Below are 22404 nucleotides of genomic sequence, written 5' to 3'. Positions count from 1 at the left end.
ACTATTCTATGATTCTATGATTCTAAGTTGCACAGCCTCCTAACTATCATAGCTGATAGACAAACACTGATCCATCAGCATCGTCACGTTAAACCGCCATAACTTGTCTGTGTTTGAAATCTGAGAGAAGGCTAAACTGAAATCTAAGAAAATTAATAGGAAGATAGTGTAAGAGTAGATGCACACAGCGAGATGGTACAGTAAAACTGTGATAGGAGAATGTGGGATTTTAACAGTATACTAAAGACATTAATAAATTATTAAGAACTAATTATTACACTGAGTTTAAATAATTTGTTAAACAAAACAAACAATAGATTGAAAAATAAAATCCAGGCCACTTGCTTTCATCCTGGTTTTGCCAAAAGTCTAAATACTTATTTTCTCCTAATATACAAGCATATTCAAATATACAAGCATATTAAAATTGCCTTTCAGGTCAGGAAAACTGCTGACAGGTTTTAATAGCATAAAACAGATTTTGCTAGCATTGCACTGCTGATTGTGCCATTCATTGTGCTCATTTCCTGTCAGTTTTCATGGTACATTGGAAATGTTACAATTCCAAAGTCTCTGAAGAATGTCCTATATTACATCAATGAACGCTACCCAATGACTCCAGTCTACAAAGTGTATTTGTATCACTTAATGTATCATCAGATGCAGGATCTCTATTTTATCAGACAAGTAACACTATTTGAAAGTTATTAAACTGTTAGCAGATAATACAGCTCATACTTAGGCAGAAGCTCATGAAATGATCTTTTGTGTAGTGGAAGGAATGAATGAATATTCAAGTCCAAGCTGCACTGGAAATGCTGGTCCATAAAAAGTTCCCTGATAATTTCAGTCTTCATTAGTCTAACAGACAGAATATCATCACCAATGACTAAATGGAAAATGCTAAGGTTAGAAGGGAAAGAAATGCCATTTCCAAGGGTGTTTGGCTTTATTTCAGCCAGTAAATGCAGCACCACAACCCACAGGAAGTACCCCAAAATATCTACTTTGTGCGTAGGTAGTACATAAGCAAATGGATTAAAGGGGATACAATTTTCAAGTTTGAAATTTAGATCAGGTAGAAATATTATCCATTTATAGAATAGATAAAACCTTTGTACTTAATTTAAGGTGTAATATTAAAGCGTTAAATTTGTGATGTTCCTAAATAAATTTTTTCCCTACGGTGTTTATAAACTTTTAGTACAGAAGAGGTATTCAATTTTACATTTTCTTGGCTCTTTGCTACCTTTAAAGAATCAACAACTGTGTCTCTGCTTACTTAATTCTGTCCCAGTGTAAAGTGACCTTAAAGTTTTTCTGAAAGGAAAAAATTGCAGAAATGAGGGAGTTCTGAGTGCCTGTACTATCAATACAGTCATCCACACAACACAAATACATACATGGCTGTGTGTATGTAAACCCATTTGGGTCTACTCTGCGTAACAAAGTATGTAACTTCTCTCCTAAAAAAGGAACAAATCTGAAGGGCCCTCTGGCCATGTGGCTGAGATTTAGTTTTGTCAGTATAACCACCAACCAAGCCTGCACTGGGGAAGAGACTATGGTATATCAAAATAATTCCTAGCTGCAGTTTTGGCTTCATTTATGTATCACGGCAGATACTGTTACCTAAAGAAGTAGAGTTCAGATGAATGATAGAGCTACTTAAGGACTTTGAAGTATCCACATTAGCTTGCAGCTTTCCTACTGTAATACTTCCTCAGCTCATGCAGGAAAGTTGCTCTTTGTTTTGAACCACATACAATCTTACCCTTCTAAAATCAATCTTCCTACTAAAATAATGTCACTTCCCAAAGCTGTACACTCTACTTTTAGCTCCTTCTACTTAACAGAAGAGACTGTCCCTACTCCATATTAGTATAGCTGAACATGCCATAGAGAAGATGAAGAAGCCCCAAAACATATGCAGATTTCTATGGATGAGATGACTGGTGAGAGTATGCTATTCAGTGCTCCTATGTGCTCCATGTTTTGCAGATGTCACAGGGTATAAATCTATATATTGTCAACAGCACTAATCATCTAACATTCAAGGGCACCTTCCTGCTTTCTACTCACTCTCAATTCCATTTATTTACCTTCTCCTTCCAGTCACAATATTCTCCTCTTTTATTTCATAGCCTTAACATGTGCAGCCCACCATGACTCATAGGGGGGTTAAAAACAAAATAAAGAATCTTTGATGCCTGATTGCAGTGTCTCAGTTGCATAATCAAACACAATTGCCGCTAGCTACATAAACTGTTCTGGCTTGCAGGCTTGTGCTAACATTACAACAGCAAAAATATTCTATGATATTATAAGTAGAAGCTGTTCATGCACCACTTAGGTGACACAGGTTATAACAATTTTCTTCAATAAGGCAAGGAGCCTTGACCTTTACATTTTTCCAGCTATTGAAAGAGAAGTTCCTGAGATTAATTTACAAAGACTGGGATTTGTACAGCTCAGAAAAAGAAATAAATCTCCTGGGATTAATTAAATACCCTGGATACATCTATGTTTCTTCTTTTGGGGTGATTCATTTCAAATAAAGACCTGAACCTTCAGGAGCAAGAATGTAACAGAACTCTCATTACTATCTCAAAAGAAAGGCAATACAATTTGCTAAAACTGTAACACTGCTTTTTGTGCAGTGACAATAGCATACACAAGGAGTAATTTTTGTTGTTGTTGTTGTTGTTGTTAACATTTGTAATAGCTGAAGTGGAGTTAAGAAGCTTGGGCAAAAAAAGAGTTGACCTATACAAGAAAAGGATAAACCCAAGCAAATTCTTTGACTATTGCATGATCATAAAAGTTATGAAAAATTCTACAAGCTCAAAATTATTCTGATAGGCATGCCAATATAAAGTGAATTCAAACTTGGAAGAGAATTTAATTATTGACCTGAGCTCTCCAGTATTTAGAAACAATGCCACAGAAAATTTCACAGGGACACACAGATTATTTTTGTAGGTAAACGGAAGAAAGCAGAATTCAAGCTATCTCCATAATCTTCATTATAAACGGGAAAAAAGAAGAATGGTTTAAGGTATTTAAAAAACATCTGGTGAATCTGTATCAAATACATACAAAATGTTATTTAATATCTTAAATATAATTTAATATCTTAAATCCAACATCCAAGTTTCAAATGTTTTTTTTCTTTTTTCTTTGAGGGATGTTAAAAGATAGGAGGTGTATGTGATTTTTCGTTAAGTGGTTACCTCACACATGAGTCATTATCAAAACTGAGTAACTGAGTATCAGATACCGGGCTGTGACCTCTCTGCACTGAATTCTTTCATTCATTTTTCATGTTTAGATCATAAATTCTTCAGGGTAGATTGCGTCTTTGGACACATGCTGCATATAGTGGAGCTACTGTCTCGTATCAAGCCCCATCTGTTACTGTCATTTGAATTCCAAAACAGGGCTTGAAATGGTAATTACAAACACTGGTCAGCTTTCATATTTCTGCTAGAAATAGATACTAGGAAAGCAGAGCAGGAAACTCTGCCCTTATACTTCTGCAGTTTGTAGAGGAATGAATGACATTTTTGTGTCAGAGCATCAGGATATGCTTTCCTGATATGTATGTGCATGTCCAAAATCCATTTTATAAGAGATTGCGGCAAATCAAATCCAATCACTATCCTTCCTTCTGTTCTACATAAAGCAGCTCTTCTGCCTCTTGTTTTTACTGGGAAAATGGCCAGGCCTGCTGGATGCAGACAGGTCTGTAGGAACACACCATTTTGAATCACAGATGAAAGACGCAGGGACAGGTTGGCACGTTAGTGCACTGCTGTGGAGTCAGGGAGTAGAAGCACAGAGGCAGAGTTTGTGCACCAAGCAGAGTTTTGGCTTCATGCTTCAACAGCAGATGAAGCTCTGGTCTTGGACTAAACCTCCATTTCCATTTTCAAATCTTTAAGGGTGAGCCAAACACCTTCTGTCATGCATAATCATTCATTTACTCAGGCTTACCCACTGTCATGTATTTATTGGGTATGAAGCTATAAAAAGATTATAGGTCATCTAATGTGAGTGACCTTAAAAACTTTCCATTTAAACTTTCAAGAGAGGTCAGAGGAAGGGGAAAGACACCTTTTTTACCAATTCTCAGTGAAAGAGGGACCACACACCATGTGGAAGATTGTTCTAAAGGCTAACTGATAAAAGGAGAGACAAGAAGGCTTCTTTGCTTCTAGTTTGAACTCACTTGGCTTCAACTTTCTAATACACACTTCTGAGGTACTGAAAATCCTTTCTCAAAGCTATATTTTCCTGAGATAATTATAGACCTCTTACTCATTAACTATTTATCATCCTTAAGCCCAGCAGTGTTATTTCTTTGATCTATGACTTTGGTGAGTATTTTCCATTCTTTTGGACATAATAATTTCAAAACTCAGGAAAGCCTATGTCCTCATTATAAGATCTATCAATCATTTAAAAGAAAACATTTTGAATCTACACAGGCTAAATGTGATCTCACGTTCAGCCTTTTTCCTTATTCACATGAGGTATGCTTGCATTTTAGCATAATACGAACGACATGATAGAGGAACTACACACTAAAAGTAATAAAAGTATCATTAAAAATTAAGAACAGCACTCTGCATTTTTTAAACATCATCATGCTAATCTTAGAACAGTTCTTCCATCTTCTACAGAAAATATTAATCCCCTAAAGATATTCTTAATTCAATAAAAATGCTGGATAGAATCATAGAATCATAGAATACTTAGGGTTGGAAAGGACCTTAAGATCATCTAGTTCCAGCTCCCCTGCCATGAGCAGGGACACCACACACTAAACTATGTCACCCAAGGCTCTGTTTAATCTGGCCTTGAACACCTCCAGGGTTGGAGCATTCACAACTTCCTTGGGCAACCTATTCCAGTGCCTCACCACCCTCACTGTGAAGTGCAGTCTGTACCAAAAGTTGGTTTAAAACTAGTAAAAAATTCAAAAAGCGAATTCATTGAATATAGATGATAATTTTTATGTTTATGCAAGTACGTTTGGTGATAGTCATGACTTAAAAAGCCATGTAAGTAACAATTTCAATTTCAGATTATGTTACAACCACCTCCATTTTCTTGAATCCACCTTTTCCTTCTTTTTCTGTGTGCAAAACATTGCTGTATTATTCCACAATTATTCAATAATTTAATTACCGCCAATTTTATTCTCTATTCACCTAATTTGATAGGAAAGCACAAGCCAAGGCTTTGGCACCATAGAGCTGAAGGACAACAGGGCAAACGCAGCATCATATTTTTTAGCTCAAGAACATACATAGCTTTTCAGAACATTTATTCACTATTCAGCCAAAGCTCTCCCAGGAGCAATACAGAGTTCTTTCACTGGCAAGAACAAAAGGAAACCGTATAACTGCATTTATTCTCATTCTTTTTGTCCTCCACATACAATATGTCAGCATACTAGTAGAAAGTGAATATAGGTTTTAGTTTGCTTGTCAGGATTATTCAGTTACACCACAGTTCACAGAATGCTACAGTAAGACATCTAGACAGTTTAACCACCTGCAGTTTGAATTAAGAATGTAATATTGTCCTTTTTAAGCACTAGATTAATTTCAGGTTTCAACTGCACCGACATTTTTTGGTTTCTATGATTTGCTTTCATTTTCGATTTCTGACACAACAAAGTTATTTAGGAACATTTCAAACATAAGTGAAAGGCTACCTTTGTAACCTTTGAATCAAGTGTAGTCTTTGCGAGCAGAAAGATAACCTTTGACTTTAAGTAATTAAGGAGAAGAGAATCTGATTTATTTTCATGCAAAACTATTAGGGGAAAAAAAATAAATTATACTGTCATGTTGTTCCAAAATGGAAAACACAGAGTGGGCAAGCAGAGACAAAACCTCACATACACTGCCTCAATTCCAGGAAAGGTCAAGTCAGAGACTGGACCAGACCAGACATTCTCCTTCAGAATACAAACAATGGCAGCACATAATTCCTTAATATACAGCACTTCCCTATAAACTGAGGGACTTACTGTGTGTCATGTTCCCTCAGTGGGATGATTGCTGTATAGGTCTGTCAATTGCTTTTTAAGCAACAGCTACGAATATGCAAACATCTGCAAGAAGACACTGTTTTGCTAATTGATTAACTGGAGTAAAAATTCTGAATCAGCTAGCCAGAAAGATGGTATCTCATAATTTAATCAGCACAGAGAAATTCTGTAGTTCATATAAGGAAACTTAAAAACAAACAAACAAAAAAAACCAACAAAACTTGTTCAAATGCTAAAAGAAAATTATTTTAAAAAGGGAAAAAGAGCTCTGTAGAAACTGCATGGTTAAGAATTAAACTTCACCGGGCCATTTTGCTTTCACTATTCCATCTAATAACAGTTCTTGACCCCACAAGTTTCTCATTTTCATATCATAATCTTTCTCAACTTGCTTCTGTAAGAAAATGTGAAATGTGAAAACAGAATGGGAAAATAGGCTCAGTTTTCAGTTATAGACTACTTGTTCTGTGTGAGGAAAAATAAAAGAGAAAAATAGCAAAAAAACCCAAACATCAGAAGCAGGAAATGAAGAACTCCAAAGCATTCAGAACTTTTTATTTCAGATTTCTGTATGTTCAACCACATTTATGAGAAATGATGGACAGAGTCCAAAAATAGTCAGGAACAGATATGGGTAACCATTATGATCAAGATAAAAGCCGAAACCCTTAATAGGAATTATATATGAAAACTTAGGCCTGATGAGATGAATTATCTTTTAGCACTTTAATGGCTTTTTTCTTTGTTGTTCTTTTTTAAATTTAAAATTTAGAATCTCTCTTACTACCTTGGAAAATAGCAATTCCTTTCAATTCCAGAGGAACCTAGAATTAATCTATCTCTAAATTAATTTCCTGCTTACAAAAAGATGATTAGCCAGAGAATACACACTTCGATATTTTAGACGTTAAAGGCAAATTTACCTTGTCCCCTTCAGAGAAAGTTACTCCATCAATGGCCCTTTTCCAAGTAATCTCTGGGGTAGGTTCTCCTTCTGCTTCACAGATGAGAGTAGCTTTCCCATTCTCAAACGTGGTTTCATTTTTAAGTTGTATTATTTGAGGCTGTACTGTTAAAAATACAGATTACATTACTCATACTGCACAAAGAAAGTCATGTCAAAATCTATCTTTTAAACCACTTCTCTTTTTTTTTTTTTACTTACTTTTGTCTGTTTGGTTTAATGTTACCATCTATAAAAGCAATCAACTTTCCAGACTTCAAGTTGGACAACAACCATTTCTGTATGTCTGATGAACTGGACTCCTGGCTCAGTATGGCTGACACACCCAGGACTGCCTGCTCCTTTGCTGGGGTAGCGTGGGATAGGTCCTGGCTGATGAGGCCCCTGCCCTGGTGGCTGTGTTTGTGTGCTTTGTTCCTGGCTCACTGTCCCTTAGGGACCAGCAAGCCTTCACTAATTTCTGGCACTCTGGAAATGATGCAGAGATTCAACCATACAACAGTGGTCCTGCACCTGGACAGGAATAACTCCATCCACCAGTACAGGCTGTGTGCTGACTGGCTGGTAAACAGCTTTGGCACTCCGTGATTCTATGATAATCTGTGTTTGTCTTCAAATACAAATTATCGGGGGGAAAAAAAGCAGAATTAATAATATTCTTGGATTTTGATCTTTGGGAATGTCTAACTGTCTTACACAAATTACTAAATTTAACAAAATCCCCAGATCACAAACATACTGTTCTGTATTAACACTATTAAGAACTGAAGAGCCCTCTGATATAAAGTTATTAATCCTTACTTACCAAGTAAACTGGCAGTAAGATACATTTTAAAAATTCCAGATACTGTTCGCATTCTTCAAATCATTCCACTTTATAGCCACAAGTTCACAGCAACTACAGCTCTCAATCTATACTGTATCTTGTCAGGTTATTTACATATGCAAGTAAATTTCTGCTTAGAGGTGAACACTTTTATTTAGAGGACTTATCTGTACAATACCATATACAAACTCTCTTGTACAACTATGCATAGAATATTACTTTCTTCAATGATGTTCAAGTATCTTAATAAATGTTTTAGTCCTATAAATTCACTCACATATAACTATTAAGAAGTTTCTCTGAATCTATCCATTTTACACATTAAATGAGACACACCACTTGAAAACCTAGCTTGTAATTGTGTAATAAGAATATGATTCAACATATTTACACACAAAACCAGTGAATTAAGTTTACATGAGTGAATTAAATTTTGGCAGCTCTTAATATCTATTGAAAATAATGTATTATCTATGTAGTTTTCCCAAGTTTTGCTTTTGAGGAAGAACTACTGTAGTATATTCTATATGAAGCAGAAAATAAAGAGAGAAGTATCCCATTTTTTAATGGGATTACTGAAGTATATGCTATGCAGAAGAGTAATATTGGCTTATGTTAGTGGATCCAAGTGGGGAAGAGAATAATTTAGATTGGAAGGGATTCTAGGAGCTCATCTTGGCCAACCTCCTCATCCATACAAGGTCAGCAGACCCTGTTCAGATCAGATTTCTCAGGGATTTGTTTAACACTATCTGAAAAATGCCAAGAACAGAGACTGAAGAGCCTTTCACACCAAACTGTTGCAGTACCTAGCTGTGCTCATGGTGAAGAATGGTTTCCTATGTCTAGCCTCCTGTTTCATTTTATGATAACTATTTCATTTATGACTTCTGTTTCACAGATGCTCCATTCAGCATCACCAAGAAAAATAATAAAACCAGGTTCAAACCTGCTATAACCAGATATATCTCCCGCCTCTCTTTTATCCATTTCCATCACACCATTCTTGGCCTTACTTCTCTTTCCTTATCTCCACGCTCCTGTTGCTTACCTATTGTCTGTTCACCCTTGACTAGTACAAATAATCTATTGTTTACTGCAGAGATAAAAAACAAGTAATATTTTGCCTAACCAAGCACTGAACTAATATCCTGCTTCATCAAGGTACAATCTATGGTGAGTGACATCACATGCAGAACAAAAATACCCTGTGTGATCAGGGACTCTTGAAATGTCAACTGGATCCAGCTTTATTAGATGCGCTAGAAGGTAGTAAGCAAAGCATTACAGAGGGACATCAATTTGGCTGAGAAAAGCTGAAATTCTCCTCAGTGATATAGTATAACAAGGGCTGTCACTTAAAAGAACTACAAAAAAAGAATTCAAGGTAAAGGATAACTACATCAACCTACGTTAAACTTCAAGATAACTTCAGTTATTACTCACACTTTCAGGATCACCCAAATGCATACGAAATATATTACCTTGGTACACAGGTACTCTATTTCTACAGCCATGTCTCCTGGCTACATTACAATCTGTTCTTTCCTTTGTCACTATTGATATAGTATCATTCCTGGAAACAAGGAAAGAGCTATTGCAGATATACCACTCATCAAAAAAAAGCATCATCCATAATATTTTATGTCAAAAATTTGCAAAATTTTGAATTACATTATTTCCATCAGAACGAGAGGATTTCCCCATCTGCACAAGATGACAAATAATATGATCTGCTCAAGATGAGGCATGTCCTAAAACATGTAACTAATGCTCTTCAATTTTTAATTTTAGACTTATATTCTAAATTACTTTAAGGCCTTCAAATGGATCACTACAAGACAAAAAGGTTTAGCTTCACATTTTAGACATGAGCAGCTGACATTTAAAGGAATAAGCACTGATTAATCATCAAATATATCTAGATGACAGTTATTATTAAGAAGAGTGCTCATACGGGGGATATTATTTAGTTGCCTCATTTTCGTATGTCAGAAGTCGTAAGTTGCTCGATTAGAAGTTTTTACACTGATACTTTTTATGACATTTTGGACACTGGAAAATATCAGAATACTTTTGTGTACATGTAAATAAAGATATTTATTTGAGAATGCCAAGATACTACTGAAAGAAATACTGTAACAGTTTTTTGCTGCCCCATCCCCAATTCTTTAACTGTTCTTTTTAAATTGACAAGGTCATTTTCAAATTGAATTGGTATTTGCTTGCCGTACTCTAGTAAATCAAATTAAATACAGAGTCTTGGAGTGTAACTCCAGGAAGCCTCAAGGAATTTGCTGGTTTCTTCAGTCAAGAATATTTGTATTACAATGTACTTAGAAATTTTAAACTGAATGAACTGACTGAAATGAAAGAGAGCTTGAATATAGAAAGGAGTTATGCTGAAGCTTCATTAAAACTATTTTATTTAGAAGGTAAGGAACTGCTTCTTACTAGACATGCATTTTTTAAAATATTAACAAAGTGATGCTGCTAAATAAATAATATTTACTGGTTAGAAAGTTTGCCCTCTGAGCAGAGAAGCTTGGTGTTAAGTTCTCTAACACTTCTTCAATAAGCAAATTCATTTCAGATTCCTTCCTTGGTCTCTTCTGGATTTCTCTCAGACAAGGGCTAAGCTCATTGCTGTGTACCTACAGCCTCCCCAGAAAGCTTAAGAAGAACATGGATGGCAATCCGAGGTTCTAGATTTGTTATTGCTTGCTTACAACTGATTTCTTGGAAAAGGCTCACAATTTATTGAATTCACAAAGTTCTACCCATATCTTTGACAAAAAGGTTTAATCAAACGGATATGGTTTCATCAGAAGCAGCACATACATAAAACTTACATAGTTCCAATCATATTTCATTAAAAGAACTGCTTGAAACAGCTTTGTTAATACAAAGATGGATTTACTGTTGAGAGGCTTAGTATATGTCTGTGTTGCTGCCTGATAGGATCTCTTGATTGATATGATAACATGAGGAATCATGCTCTTACACCATCTTCCTGCACAGCCACCTTTGAATCAGGTAGCAAAATTGAAACCATGTCCTGCTGGAAACTGCTGCTACAACTTGAACTTAGTAAACAAGCTAGAGCCCAACAAGGGAATTATCTAAGAAACAGATTCCTGCACCTTGATTCCTGACATAATAAGGATTTATTATGTCACCAGTATGAAGTGATTAAGTGCACGATAAACCTGAGTCTTTGTACATGTTAAAATCCTATTACTACTTCACACTCAAAGGGATTTAAGACTTGCCTTATGATTGAAGTTGCATCATTGCCTTTATAGATTGCATCATTTTTATTTTAAAAAGTAGAGGAGTTCCAAACAGGTAAGGACGTAACAGAGAGGAAGAAGTAACATAGAAAATGAATGAACTTTTGACACTAACTAATGCATTGTACTTTATAAAGATGCATTTGGTATACTTCATAATATCAGGGATGAGCAGGAACAGATAGTTCCATGCACAGATCCATGGAATTCCCTTCCTACAGTTATCAGTGAATTTAAATGAAGAGCTTCCATGTATGTACTGAATAGTATCAAGGAAAACAAAAACAAAACACAAAACCCCTTCAAACAACGACCACCTAATTAGGTGTGCTCCAGGCTCTGTAAGTGTAAAAGGAATGCAGTCATTCAGGCTGGAAAAAAAGGAAAAACTTAGGCGATCTCTCACCCCAATCTCATTGTAGACTCACTGCAGCCTTTTTGGTTACAAGACGCATGGCTTTTGAAGGCTTAAATGTCTTGAATTTTAACATTTGAAACACATATAAGACTGATAAGACAGGAGAGGTCCGGTACATTTCCCCTCATCTGCCTGATGACACATAATAAATTAATAATAGCATTTACTTTTCTCAATAAAATTTACATTGAACACATCTGCAAAAACCTTCCTGCTAAACAAGATTCAGGTTATTCTTAAAAAGACATCTAGAAAATAAAAATACTATGTGCTCAAGCTATGCAATAAAGGGTCTTTTGTAATGCTTCTTGAGGTATTCTTCCCTCATTTGACTTTCATGAAATCAATTGTCAGAAACTACTGAAATGCCAGTGAAATGTTTAGGTAAGTTTGGAGTACCCTCTCATTGATTATGTAGGAAAAATACAGCCTACAGAACTTCAAATTAACTTATGCTACAACGCGTTGCATTCTTTTCAACAAATCCGATAAAATAAAAAAATACTTTTTCTCTTTCTAGAAATAGAAATTATTAGACATAGGAATGTCTCTTTCTATAGCATAGGTACAGAAGAGAAAAATCTTACTGAAAACCTCATTGTTTATGCATTATCAAATGGTAGAACCAAGCATTTCAGTGATTAAGGAGAGGAAATGAGCAGTTAAAAGAACAAAAAAAAGAAGACATAAAACTATGCTCAGATTATAAGCACTATTCTTATAAAGCTTAAATATGTCTTTAACTAGAGCTAATCTTGTTTCATTTAGCCTGATTAGATTTTTTTAATATTAAGTAAATGAACACCACTGCCATCACTCTGGAGAAGGATGAAATAAATGTTTACTTCTGAGAAAGTAAGAAGATGTAAGAATGCTTTTAACGTATCAGATCTTCTTGACTGGTCTTAAATCAACTGCTTGTTATTATGGTACTTGGAAAATTTTTATTGGGATGCCAAAAGCTGTTAAAATGTGGCATTTCATAATTAAAAATGCTGATGCACATGTATCTAAACACATACATGTGTGTATGTATATATATATATGACTAATTACATAGCAAAACAAACCAAAGAAAACAATGAAACTAAACAGTATGAGTGGTGAAAAGAGATATAAAAAGTTAGCTACGAAGCAGAGACAAATACAAAAAATATATTTAAAGAATTCAAGGAAGAACACCTATGGTTTCAAGCCATTCAGAAGGACTAAACATACATGAATTTATATCAAAAACCTTAGTACAAGTCCTAAGCATTAACATAGATGAGATGATTTAGGTAGTAATGGATAATGACACAGAGAGAACTGTAGTATGCAACAGGATGACAGATAGATGAGCAAATCATGATCAGTAAGAAATCCTGAGGGAAACAGGGCTTTCTTTACTCTTCCATGTCTTATTCGGTAGAACACACAAAAAGCACTAAGAAAGATGAAGAATTTGGGAGAGTAGAATGTGTGCCTATAGGTTTCTATACACATGTTAGTGTTGCAGAAAAACTGTCAGAGTAAGAATTTGTATCAGAACAAAATAGCTTTTTTAACACTGATACTGGAAACAAAGTTGTTTAACAAAAAATCTAGGTCATGCATGGAAGCTAAACATATGCAGCTGCTAGATGGCACTAAAATGGGCATGTCCATTCAAAAGTGCAGAATACTAAAATTTTAAATGCTGAATGCTCTAATTTTATTGTTATTTTTATTGCATTATGGTTACATTACTGTTATTACAATTTTCAATCCTGCCAGAGCCCTGTCGTAACAGAAACAATAGCTGTTGCCCAAGGAGTCTGCATTGTAAATTAAATTAAAGATAGCAGGTATGTGAGACAAGCAAGCCGATGGAGTGGGAAAGAATAATGTAATTGAATAAGTCCTTTTAACACAAAATGGCTGTTTATGAACTATTTAGCTGTAATAATCAGCCATCTGCCTTGCTATTTTCAGACTGCAGTTTTTTGAATACATTTAAGGGGAAGAAAAGTATGAGAAGTTGTTGGCTGTATATATGACTTTGAGTTTAACCTATGTGAAACAGACAAAAGAAAAAGTAATCTTCTTTGTAGGAGAAAATACAATTCCACTCTACATTTTCAGAGTTAAAGTAGAGGTGAACCTGGTAAATGCAGTATTAAACTAAAAATAGACTTAGCTTTAGAGATTACAGAGAAGGTAATAGGATTAATTTATTATATTATTCCCTGAGATGTCTCTGTTTCATCTGGGATAGAGTTAATTTTCTTCTTAGTAGCTGGAACGGTGCTGTTTTGGATAACGTTGATACCACACTTATGTTTTAGTCGTTGCTAAGCAGTGTTTACACTAAGTTAAGGACTTTTCTGCTTCTCACACCACCTCACCGGCTAGTAGGCTTTGGGGGCAAAAGAAGCTGGGAGGGGACACAGCTGTGACAGCTGAACCAAATGACCCAAGGGATATTCCAGACCATGTAACGTCATGCTCAGTATATAAACTAGGGGGAAAGCTGTCTGGGGTCCATTGCTCAGGAGCTGGCTGGGCATCTCTTGGCAGTTTTCATGTTACTACTTTTATGCTTTGAAACTTGGATCCGGTAATATTTTTGTTACTGCATCTGCAATCATGCACTTAAATAAAAATCCAGAAAGAAAAACAAATTGCAAAACCAGGAACACCTCTACATGATGTCTTCTTACAAAAGAATAGTACACTGCTTAGAAGTTCAAATAACATGCTTTTTTCCCCCTTTCAGAATCAGCCCTTCTTTCTCCTCGTTTTTCTTGCAAGCAGCCAACTTTCAAACTAAAACCAGAGTGAATTATCAATTTAACGCTCCACTGTGTTATCTGAATAGTAAAAAAGCAAATGATGAAGATAGCCTTTTAAAAATTAAATTTGGGTGTAAAGGTTGAAGTAGCCAATAGGGGAGAAAAAGCTGTAAACTTATACAGAGTGGTCTGATGCATTAGTAGAAACCTTGCATGAATACTGTTCCACTGAAAATTGTGGATTATCAACTCAGCTCCCTAATATTACATTTAAAAAGAATGGAATGTACTATGCAATACTTACCAAAAACTTGAAGGAATGTCTGTTTTCTATCATTTCCTGCTTTGTTTTTAGCATTACAGATATAAGGACCTGCATCAATATTCTTTATATCTCTTATTGTTAGTTCCATATTGCTTCCTCTCAGTATATATTTTTCATTTTCTTCTATAAGTTTACCATTCCTAAAAAGATAAGAACAATGTAAAAATCAACCACTAGGTTCCAAACTCTGAAACAATGTGCTATGGAAGCATCAATATGTTGAAAATAATTTTTGAGGGAAAAGACTGCTATTATGCTCAAAAATGCATACCTCACACGTATAAATTGGCAGTATATATAGAAGGAAGTTGATTTTAGCACAGCAAATAATCTTCTGCAGGATGAGAGTGTTTTTTTCATAAGGATGTGCACATTCTATACACAAACAAAGCATTCTGAACTGCACTTTTATGTTCAAGATCCGAGCTTCACAATTTTATTGTCAGGTTCTAAAAATACACACATACTGAAAATACTGTATCTTTAATGTTCAATATTGACTTAATGTTAGAAAAATGCTTGTGAATAGTACATACAGCTTACACTCAAAGAAGGACACAAGGAAATTGGTTAGACATACATGCATGTGAGGAACATTTAAAAGCGTATTAACTAAGTGTAACTATTGCAGTTCACATTAGTAACAATGTACCAATTTAGGAAAAATATTTTAAATCTCATACAAGTAGAGACTATTGGCACATGAAACCTTTCCAAATTATTCCTTTCAGTTCTTGTTGACTAGTCACAACTTAGTAAGCAGGCATGTCTCCAAACGTTAGAATGAGTTGTGACCAGATGGTACCAAAATAATAAAACCTGTGAACAACTCCGAGGGCTGATCAAGGCTTGACTGGTCCATTTGAGCACAGTGGCATACTCACAGTTATCAAAACAACTCCCTTTTCAAGAGCGCAATTTTAACTTTTTTAATTTCTTCTCATTCTGCCTAGTTTGCTGCAGGCTTCTTTTGATCTTAGTTTGGTTGAATCAACATCCCTTTCTCACAAGTACCTAACATATAAAATTGCCTGATTTTCATAAACGCTGATAATCCTGCTGACAATTCCAACTTCTTGAAAACAAACTATTTAACTATTTATAAAATGAAACCAATATCCATTACTGAAATACTGTTCCATTCAATATGCCTAGTTTAGACCATACAGTTTTATTTCAAGATTAGACCAACAATGATTTTCATGTTCTTCCCATATAATGCTGATAACTACAGAAATTTCATATTTTATAAAATCATATTTTCCCTAAAAGAAAATACTGCTTCTTTCCTGGGAACATTAGTATCTGTTAATAGGATTCCCCTGGCATCTATAAAGCTTACATTTTAGCAACATTTTTGTAAATATCTAGTCCATTTAGCTGTCTACTTCAAGACATTATTGTGATACTTGATCATCTCCTTTCCAAAGCAAATCATAGGAATTGTTTTGCAGAACAGAAAAGATCTAATTTTCCACATAGTTGGTTTCACCAAAAAAAACTAGTGATTTGTGTTAAGAGATGGAAGTCTATAATCAAGGTCAGAAGTAGTTTCCAAAAGCCTCTTATTACAAGCATCGCCTATATCTATGACAATTTCTAAGCAGAAATGAGATTATGAGCATTTCCCTGGACCCTCTAGCGAACAGGAGAGATTCAGATTGATGCTGATATTGGAGAACAGGAAAGCATGAATAACAAATTAAAAGTGGATTATTTCTTTTCTCAGATAATTCTAAGTCCTGTCAGTAAAGATAAGGAGATTGATACAGCTAAACTTTACTAGTGTAAATTAGCTCCACAAACATAAACAATCATCATTTTTCAGCAAGACTATACACATGAGTAAAGATTTCTAGTTCATGACCTGTATCTTTGTATCTTTATCTTTCAGTCCTGGCTAATTTAATTCTATTAGTGTATTGCTTCCCTTCAGAGTGTATGCTTTACACTAATGTAATCAGCTTCAATAAAGGTATCAGTTAAGTGGTGAAAGAATTAGATTCTCTCAGTCCATGAAATATCAACAAAGTAAATATGCATACTAAGTAGAGCAGCAACTAAACCTTGCTGACCTTTCTTCTTGACTAGGTATTTCACACTGACTAGTTTGCAAGTGAAGTAATGCTTTTTTTTTTTTTTTTTAAAGGTAGATTGACACATTAGTTAAGCTGCCTCCATTTTAAATTTACAAAATCCTAAACGTTGTTATCACCTGGAAATGAAAAGAGTAGATGCAGATAGTTAAAGCTTTTCCACATAAGCTACTGTCTTAAAGAACTTAAAGTTTGAAACTACTGTTTTGTCCAGCATTTTGCTTGCAGTCAACACAGAGGGATATATATAAGCCAACTGAATAATACTGTAATTTGATTTTAAAAATACAGCTATTTTTTCATGCCCTAGCTGAAGTTAACCTGTTAAATTAGTTCACTGGATGTAATTCCACTTGTTTGTTAAAAAATAATCACATAAATTTGAGGTTAACTTACATTCAATATCAAAAAGTACACTAAATAAGGAAATTTGGACTATGACAAGTTGGCCATTAATAGTGATAAATGGATTCAATTAGGTTCTCAATGTATGACAAGAATATTAATATTAGATAAATCAGTTCTGACAGACTTTCCTACCACTGATGCTTTCTAGATTTTTCTCAAGATCAAGAAAGATTACATTCATCTAGTTTTTCTATGCTCAGCCTAATTTCTAAAGAAAAAGCATCTAAAATATCCTAGAAAACTAAAGTCTTTATCTTGACATATCTGCAAAATAAGTTGAAGGGCAAGAAGAAGATATCAACTGATTCTTTTAACCAGCTACCTGTATGTGAGTGAAAAGGGACCTGAACAGTTCAGGACAGAGAGCTCAGAAATTTGATGCAGAAATTTAGTACTGGAGTACAATGTAGAATAAAGTTTGATTCCTCTAGAAAAAATAATATAGCTCCTCCCATCTTTTTCTCCTTATTTGCATATCAATAATAATATCCTGTCATAGACACCAGAAGCCACCACTTTACAATATCTCACTGTCAGCAAATAAAAAAGCAAGAATATTTTCTACTGCCAAGAACTGATAGCCTAATAAGACAAAATAAAAACAGAATGAAAGGGGAAAAAAACTCCAATAAAACAAATAAAATAAACAAAAAAGCACCAACAGGGAAGGAAGGTACATAAGCCAATATTCCTCACTATGAGATAGCTCCTGAAACAGCAGCAGAACAGAAACTTCCACATTTAAGATTCAGTAACCAGTACACAAGCCTGTTAAGCTTTTGTAAAATCTTTACAAAAGATACTTAATGAATGGTTTAAAAAAGTCAGCTGCCTCAGGGGCTGGCAAACCAAAAGAAAATCCTTCAGTAGACTGTTCAATAGACACAGAAGTATGTGCCTCTCCAAGACATTTAGCCTGTGTACATACTGTAATATTTATAAAATATTGACAGACACCCACAACTGTAAACAGAGATATTCACAAGCTATGGAAATCTATGCATTCTTTCTTAACAGTATAAAACATTAATGTTGGCTGTCTTACATCTTGCAACAAGGCCATTTAGGATACACGATTTCAGACAACTCTTCAGAATTTTGCTGGATAAGGCAGACATCATAAAAAATTACTTTAAAGACATTAAATTATCAGAATATTCAATCTTCATTTGAATTCACTATCAGTTCTTTAATCTGGGCTCTGCATGTTTTGTTTTTCTTTTTCCTTTTCTTCACTAGATTTTTAATTCTAAGCCATGTGATGGAATTAACTTTGCATTCTATTTATTTATATTTCCTGAGATTCAAATTGTGCAAGGGAAAAATTTAAAACCACGTATGACTTTTGGCACGTTAAGATGTAGATATCAGTCAAAGGAAGTTAATATTCAAAACGAATCCAAAATTGTTTAAAGATTCCAAAAGAGATTAAGAATTGATGGAAATCCCTTCTATGTCCTTCTATGAAAATGTAGTGAACTTTTAATCCACCTGAAATAATGTAAGTAGATGCAAATTATTCAGGTCTAAAATAGAAATGTGCACTGGTGTGAGGTATCTGAGATACTTTATATCCAACGAGTAATACATATATCTTTGTTAAAATTGAAAGAACATAGAGTGTATGGATATTTAATTTTTTACATATGTTATATTGTAAGTGTTCCCAAATGACAAAGCTATATTATCTTCATGTCACTGATATCGTCAAAATCCACACATGAGCTTTAAATCTGGTTCCATTTTCAAAACATACTACATTTTCAAACTTACATAAACCACCCTTGAAACTCATTCAGTGAAACATTTCCATATCCTGTGGGTGTCTAAAGCAATATCTCCTTATGAATCTCATTGAAACAGAGAGTTAGGGTTAGAATCTATTTTTACAGATGGGGAAAATGTTATCTTTGTTATCAGTACGGCTGATCTGTACTGGATATCTATTGCATAGCTGCATATGTTTTTACCTGATGCACTCATGTGCAGAAGTTGTGAGATTTTTGTTTGTATTGTTTTTGAGATACAGACTCATTGCTTCAGCTTTATTTGTTTCCACTCAGATATGAAGAAATCATGTCAATATACTATTTCAGTTACTTCTTACATTTATCTCACTTGCTGGTAACCTGAGTGCAATTGAATTTGTCTGAGTTCATTCACTTACTAATGCTGAATCCAGCTTTAGAAGTGAGAACAGAAATGGACACAAATGCTCTTAAAATTCAGCAAATAAATTAAGGTTGCACAGCTTAATGGACCATGATAGAAAATCATGATGCATTAAAACAATGTGCTCTGATGTGCAGACCTCAACTAAACTTACCTATACCAACTGATTTCAGGTGGAGGTGATCCAATGGCTCTGCAGAACAAAGTTATTGCCTCTCCTCGATCTGCAGTGGCATTAAAAGATTTCTGCAGCTGAGTAATTGCAGGAGGAACTGAAAAATAAAACATTATGTCCTATTAATGGAAAGTAAATTATTGTATGTGTATCGAGAAAAATCTAAATCATAGGACAGGATCCTTTGCTAATTTTGGAACTTACGATTACACTTAGGAATCAAGTTACAATATGAAACGCTGTTACTAGTATTTCTTTACTTTTCTTAAACTCAAGATTTTTAATCGTTATCAGGACGTACTTTTTTCACTATAATTTTTTAAAGTCTTTTTAAGTGGTTTTTCAATATTTTTACAGAACATTTTAAAGTTCTGTATGCCTAAACATAACATGTAGAAGACATGATAAAGTTATGATGGCCACTGATCTATCTAGCTCAAACGAAAATTTATCTCTAGTCTTTTTTGTCTTTCATTCAATTATAAATCTGACATACAACTATGTAATGGTGTTAGTGCTTTTAGAACAGGTGACAGTATGTAGCAGTCTTTCGTCATTGGCCTTGCAGAACTGATTTGTGGTTCTGTGGGCCAACAATGAAACACTTTTAACAACAGGAGAGACACTAGGGGCAAGTACAGCAGCCCAGTCTTCACCACAGATAATAACAAGTGCAGCTAGAGTGAACTGAACTAATATATATTATAATCTGAAACTCAGTCTTGCAGACATTGTCAATGTTCTGTAAATGATTAAAAACAATAAACCAGGTTTTACATATTTATATACAACAATATAATGAAATGCAATGAATTCTATTTACACAGTGTATTTTAAAAATATTAAGAATTACATTTATAGGAAAACACTACTAAGCAGACATGACAACTATATTACCCAGTTTAATCAGGATATTTTAGAAGCTGACATATATTTAAAATAGGCTGTGATAATCAAGTAAAGCAAGAAGTCAATTTGACAACTTTTACTGCTTACCATTCACAACAACAATTATGTCCCGAAAGTCAATTTCTCCTCTTGCTTCCACTCTTCCTTCACATCTGTATACTCCTTCATCACTTTTATTGATGTTAAGAATTTGGAGATTATTGTTTGCTAATACTGCAAATCGATCTAGAAAAGCAAGTAAGAGATGAAGTAGTGTTAGTAAATCAAGATAACATGCAGAACACTATCTTAAGTGAGTTGTATTCATGTACTTTCTCTATAAAAACAGAATGCTCATTGACAAAACATTTGTTAATTTAAAAGTAAAATGTCAGCCAAGAAATTTGTTTTTTCCCCACTCCAAAATACACTGCCATTTCCTAAAATTCAATCTGGATTTTCTATCCGTAACTTCCTGCTTACTCTGAGGAGTCATGAATTGTAAGTTAAATTTATAAACTACTGCAAAATGAGTGGAATATTCATGAACACCTACATAGAATTTAAAAAAGATTAGAGATGGAAAAAAGACAGATCAAGCCATCTATAATAAAATAAAGAAATGCTTCTTCTCTGTCTATACTAAGCAACTGTCTTTTTGCCCATTTTTATGGCACTATGCTTAATCGTTTCTCAGCTTGCTTGCTCTCCTTCCCTCCTCCTGTTCCTTTGCTCATTCACTATTACTCAGTCATTAATATATCTCACCGTAGTCTAACACTTCACAGAAATGGATATGAAGACATAATCCAACAAAGCACTCTACCTTCTGCACGGTGCAGCATAAATTGAAATTCAGTGGACTTTCTGAGTAGCTGAAATTAATTGAAAAAATCAGATTCTGAACACGTGTGCATGTACTTTCCTGAACATGTAGCAGCAAAATTGTATCTTGCAAGAGTAAACTGAATCTGAATTTATTTTATTCTTTCCTTTATGTCTGAACTAGTGTATTGGGTTTACATTGGCAGTGGGAGGGCTGCACCAGCCTCTGTGAGGAGCAGCCAGGGCTGCCCTGTGCCAGACACAGCCGTTTCCAGCCAGATCCAATGGACCCACCACAGGGCATGGCTGAGCCCCACAGGCACAACGGCGGCACCTGGGGAAAGCCTGGGGGAGGAAGGGAAAAAATAACGATGTTTATCAAAACCCAAGAGACAAGAATGAGAAAAACATGACAGAAACAGCCCTGCAAGCACCAAGATGAGAGAAGGAGCAAGGTGAGGAGGTGCTCCAGGCACCAGAGCAGAGACCCCCTGCAGCCCCAGGAAAGAGCATGGTAGAGCAGATATCCACACTGAAGCCTGCTGAAGACCCTATGCTGGAGCAAGTTTATCCTGAACAACTGTAGCTCATGGGAAGAACCCATGCTGGAGCCATTATGGACTGACCACAACCCCATTGCCCATCTCCTTGCAGTGCCTGGGGTGCAGGAGGTAGAGGAGTCACAAATAAAAAGTGAAGTTGAGCCTGTGAAAACGAAAGGGGGAGGTGTTGTGTTACTTCTTTCTGTTTCACCATCCACTTCTATTTAACAATAAATTCAATTAATTGCCGCTCACTCAAATCCATTTTGTCTGTGCTTTTAACTGGTGAGTGATCTCCCTGTCTTTATCTTGAACCATGAGCTTTTTCACCTCATTTTCTCCCTGGTACTATTGTATTGCATTTATATGGCAAGGTTTTCCTGGTCGGGGTGGGAGGCTGCAGGTGTGGCTTCTGCTAGAAGTTTCCCCTGTGCCTGACAGAGTCAATGCCAACCAGCTCCAAGACAGACCTGCTGCTGGCCAAGGCTGAGCCCATCAGTGACAGTGGTAGTGCCTCTGAGAAAACAAAGTTAAGAAAGGGGAAAAGTTACTGCACATGAGAGGAGTGAGAGTATGTGAGAGAAACAGCTCTGCAAATACCAAGGTCAGTGCAGGAGGGAAGAGGTGCTTCAGGGGCCAGAACAGAGATTCCCCT

General features: G+C 35.2%; 1 protein-coding gene across 1 annotated transcript in view; it reads right to left on the bottom strand.

Moving 5' to 3' along the window:
- Window positions 1–6987: 6987 nt before the first annotated feature.
- LOC104407849 (neural cell adhesion molecule 2-like) overlaps window positions 6988–22404 on the bottom strand; it is a gene marked incomplete at both ends in the record, with an annotated part of 20869 nt that continues 5452 nt past the window's right edge. Inside the window, 4 exons of the mRNA XM_010017237.1 lie at window positions 6988–7133; window positions 14623–14783; window positions 19474–19591; window positions 20491–20628. Of these exons, the coding sequence (XP_010015539.1) occupies window positions 6988–7133; window positions 14623–14783; window positions 19474–19591; window positions 20491–20628 (563 nt within the window). The remainder of the gene's footprint in view (window positions 7134–14622; window positions 14784–19473; window positions 19592–20490; window positions 20629–22404) is intronic.

The sequence above is a fragment of the Nestor notabilis genome, unplaced genomic scaffold, assembly GCF_000696875.1.
Source record: "Nestor notabilis isolate BGI_N333 unplaced genomic scaffold, ASM69687v1 scaffold10836, whole genome shotgun sequence".
Taxonomy (NCBI): Eukaryota; Metazoa; Chordata; class Aves; order Psittaciformes; family Psittacidae; genus Nestor; species Nestor notabilis.
This window is presented reverse-complemented; position numbering and strand designations above follow the sequence as displayed.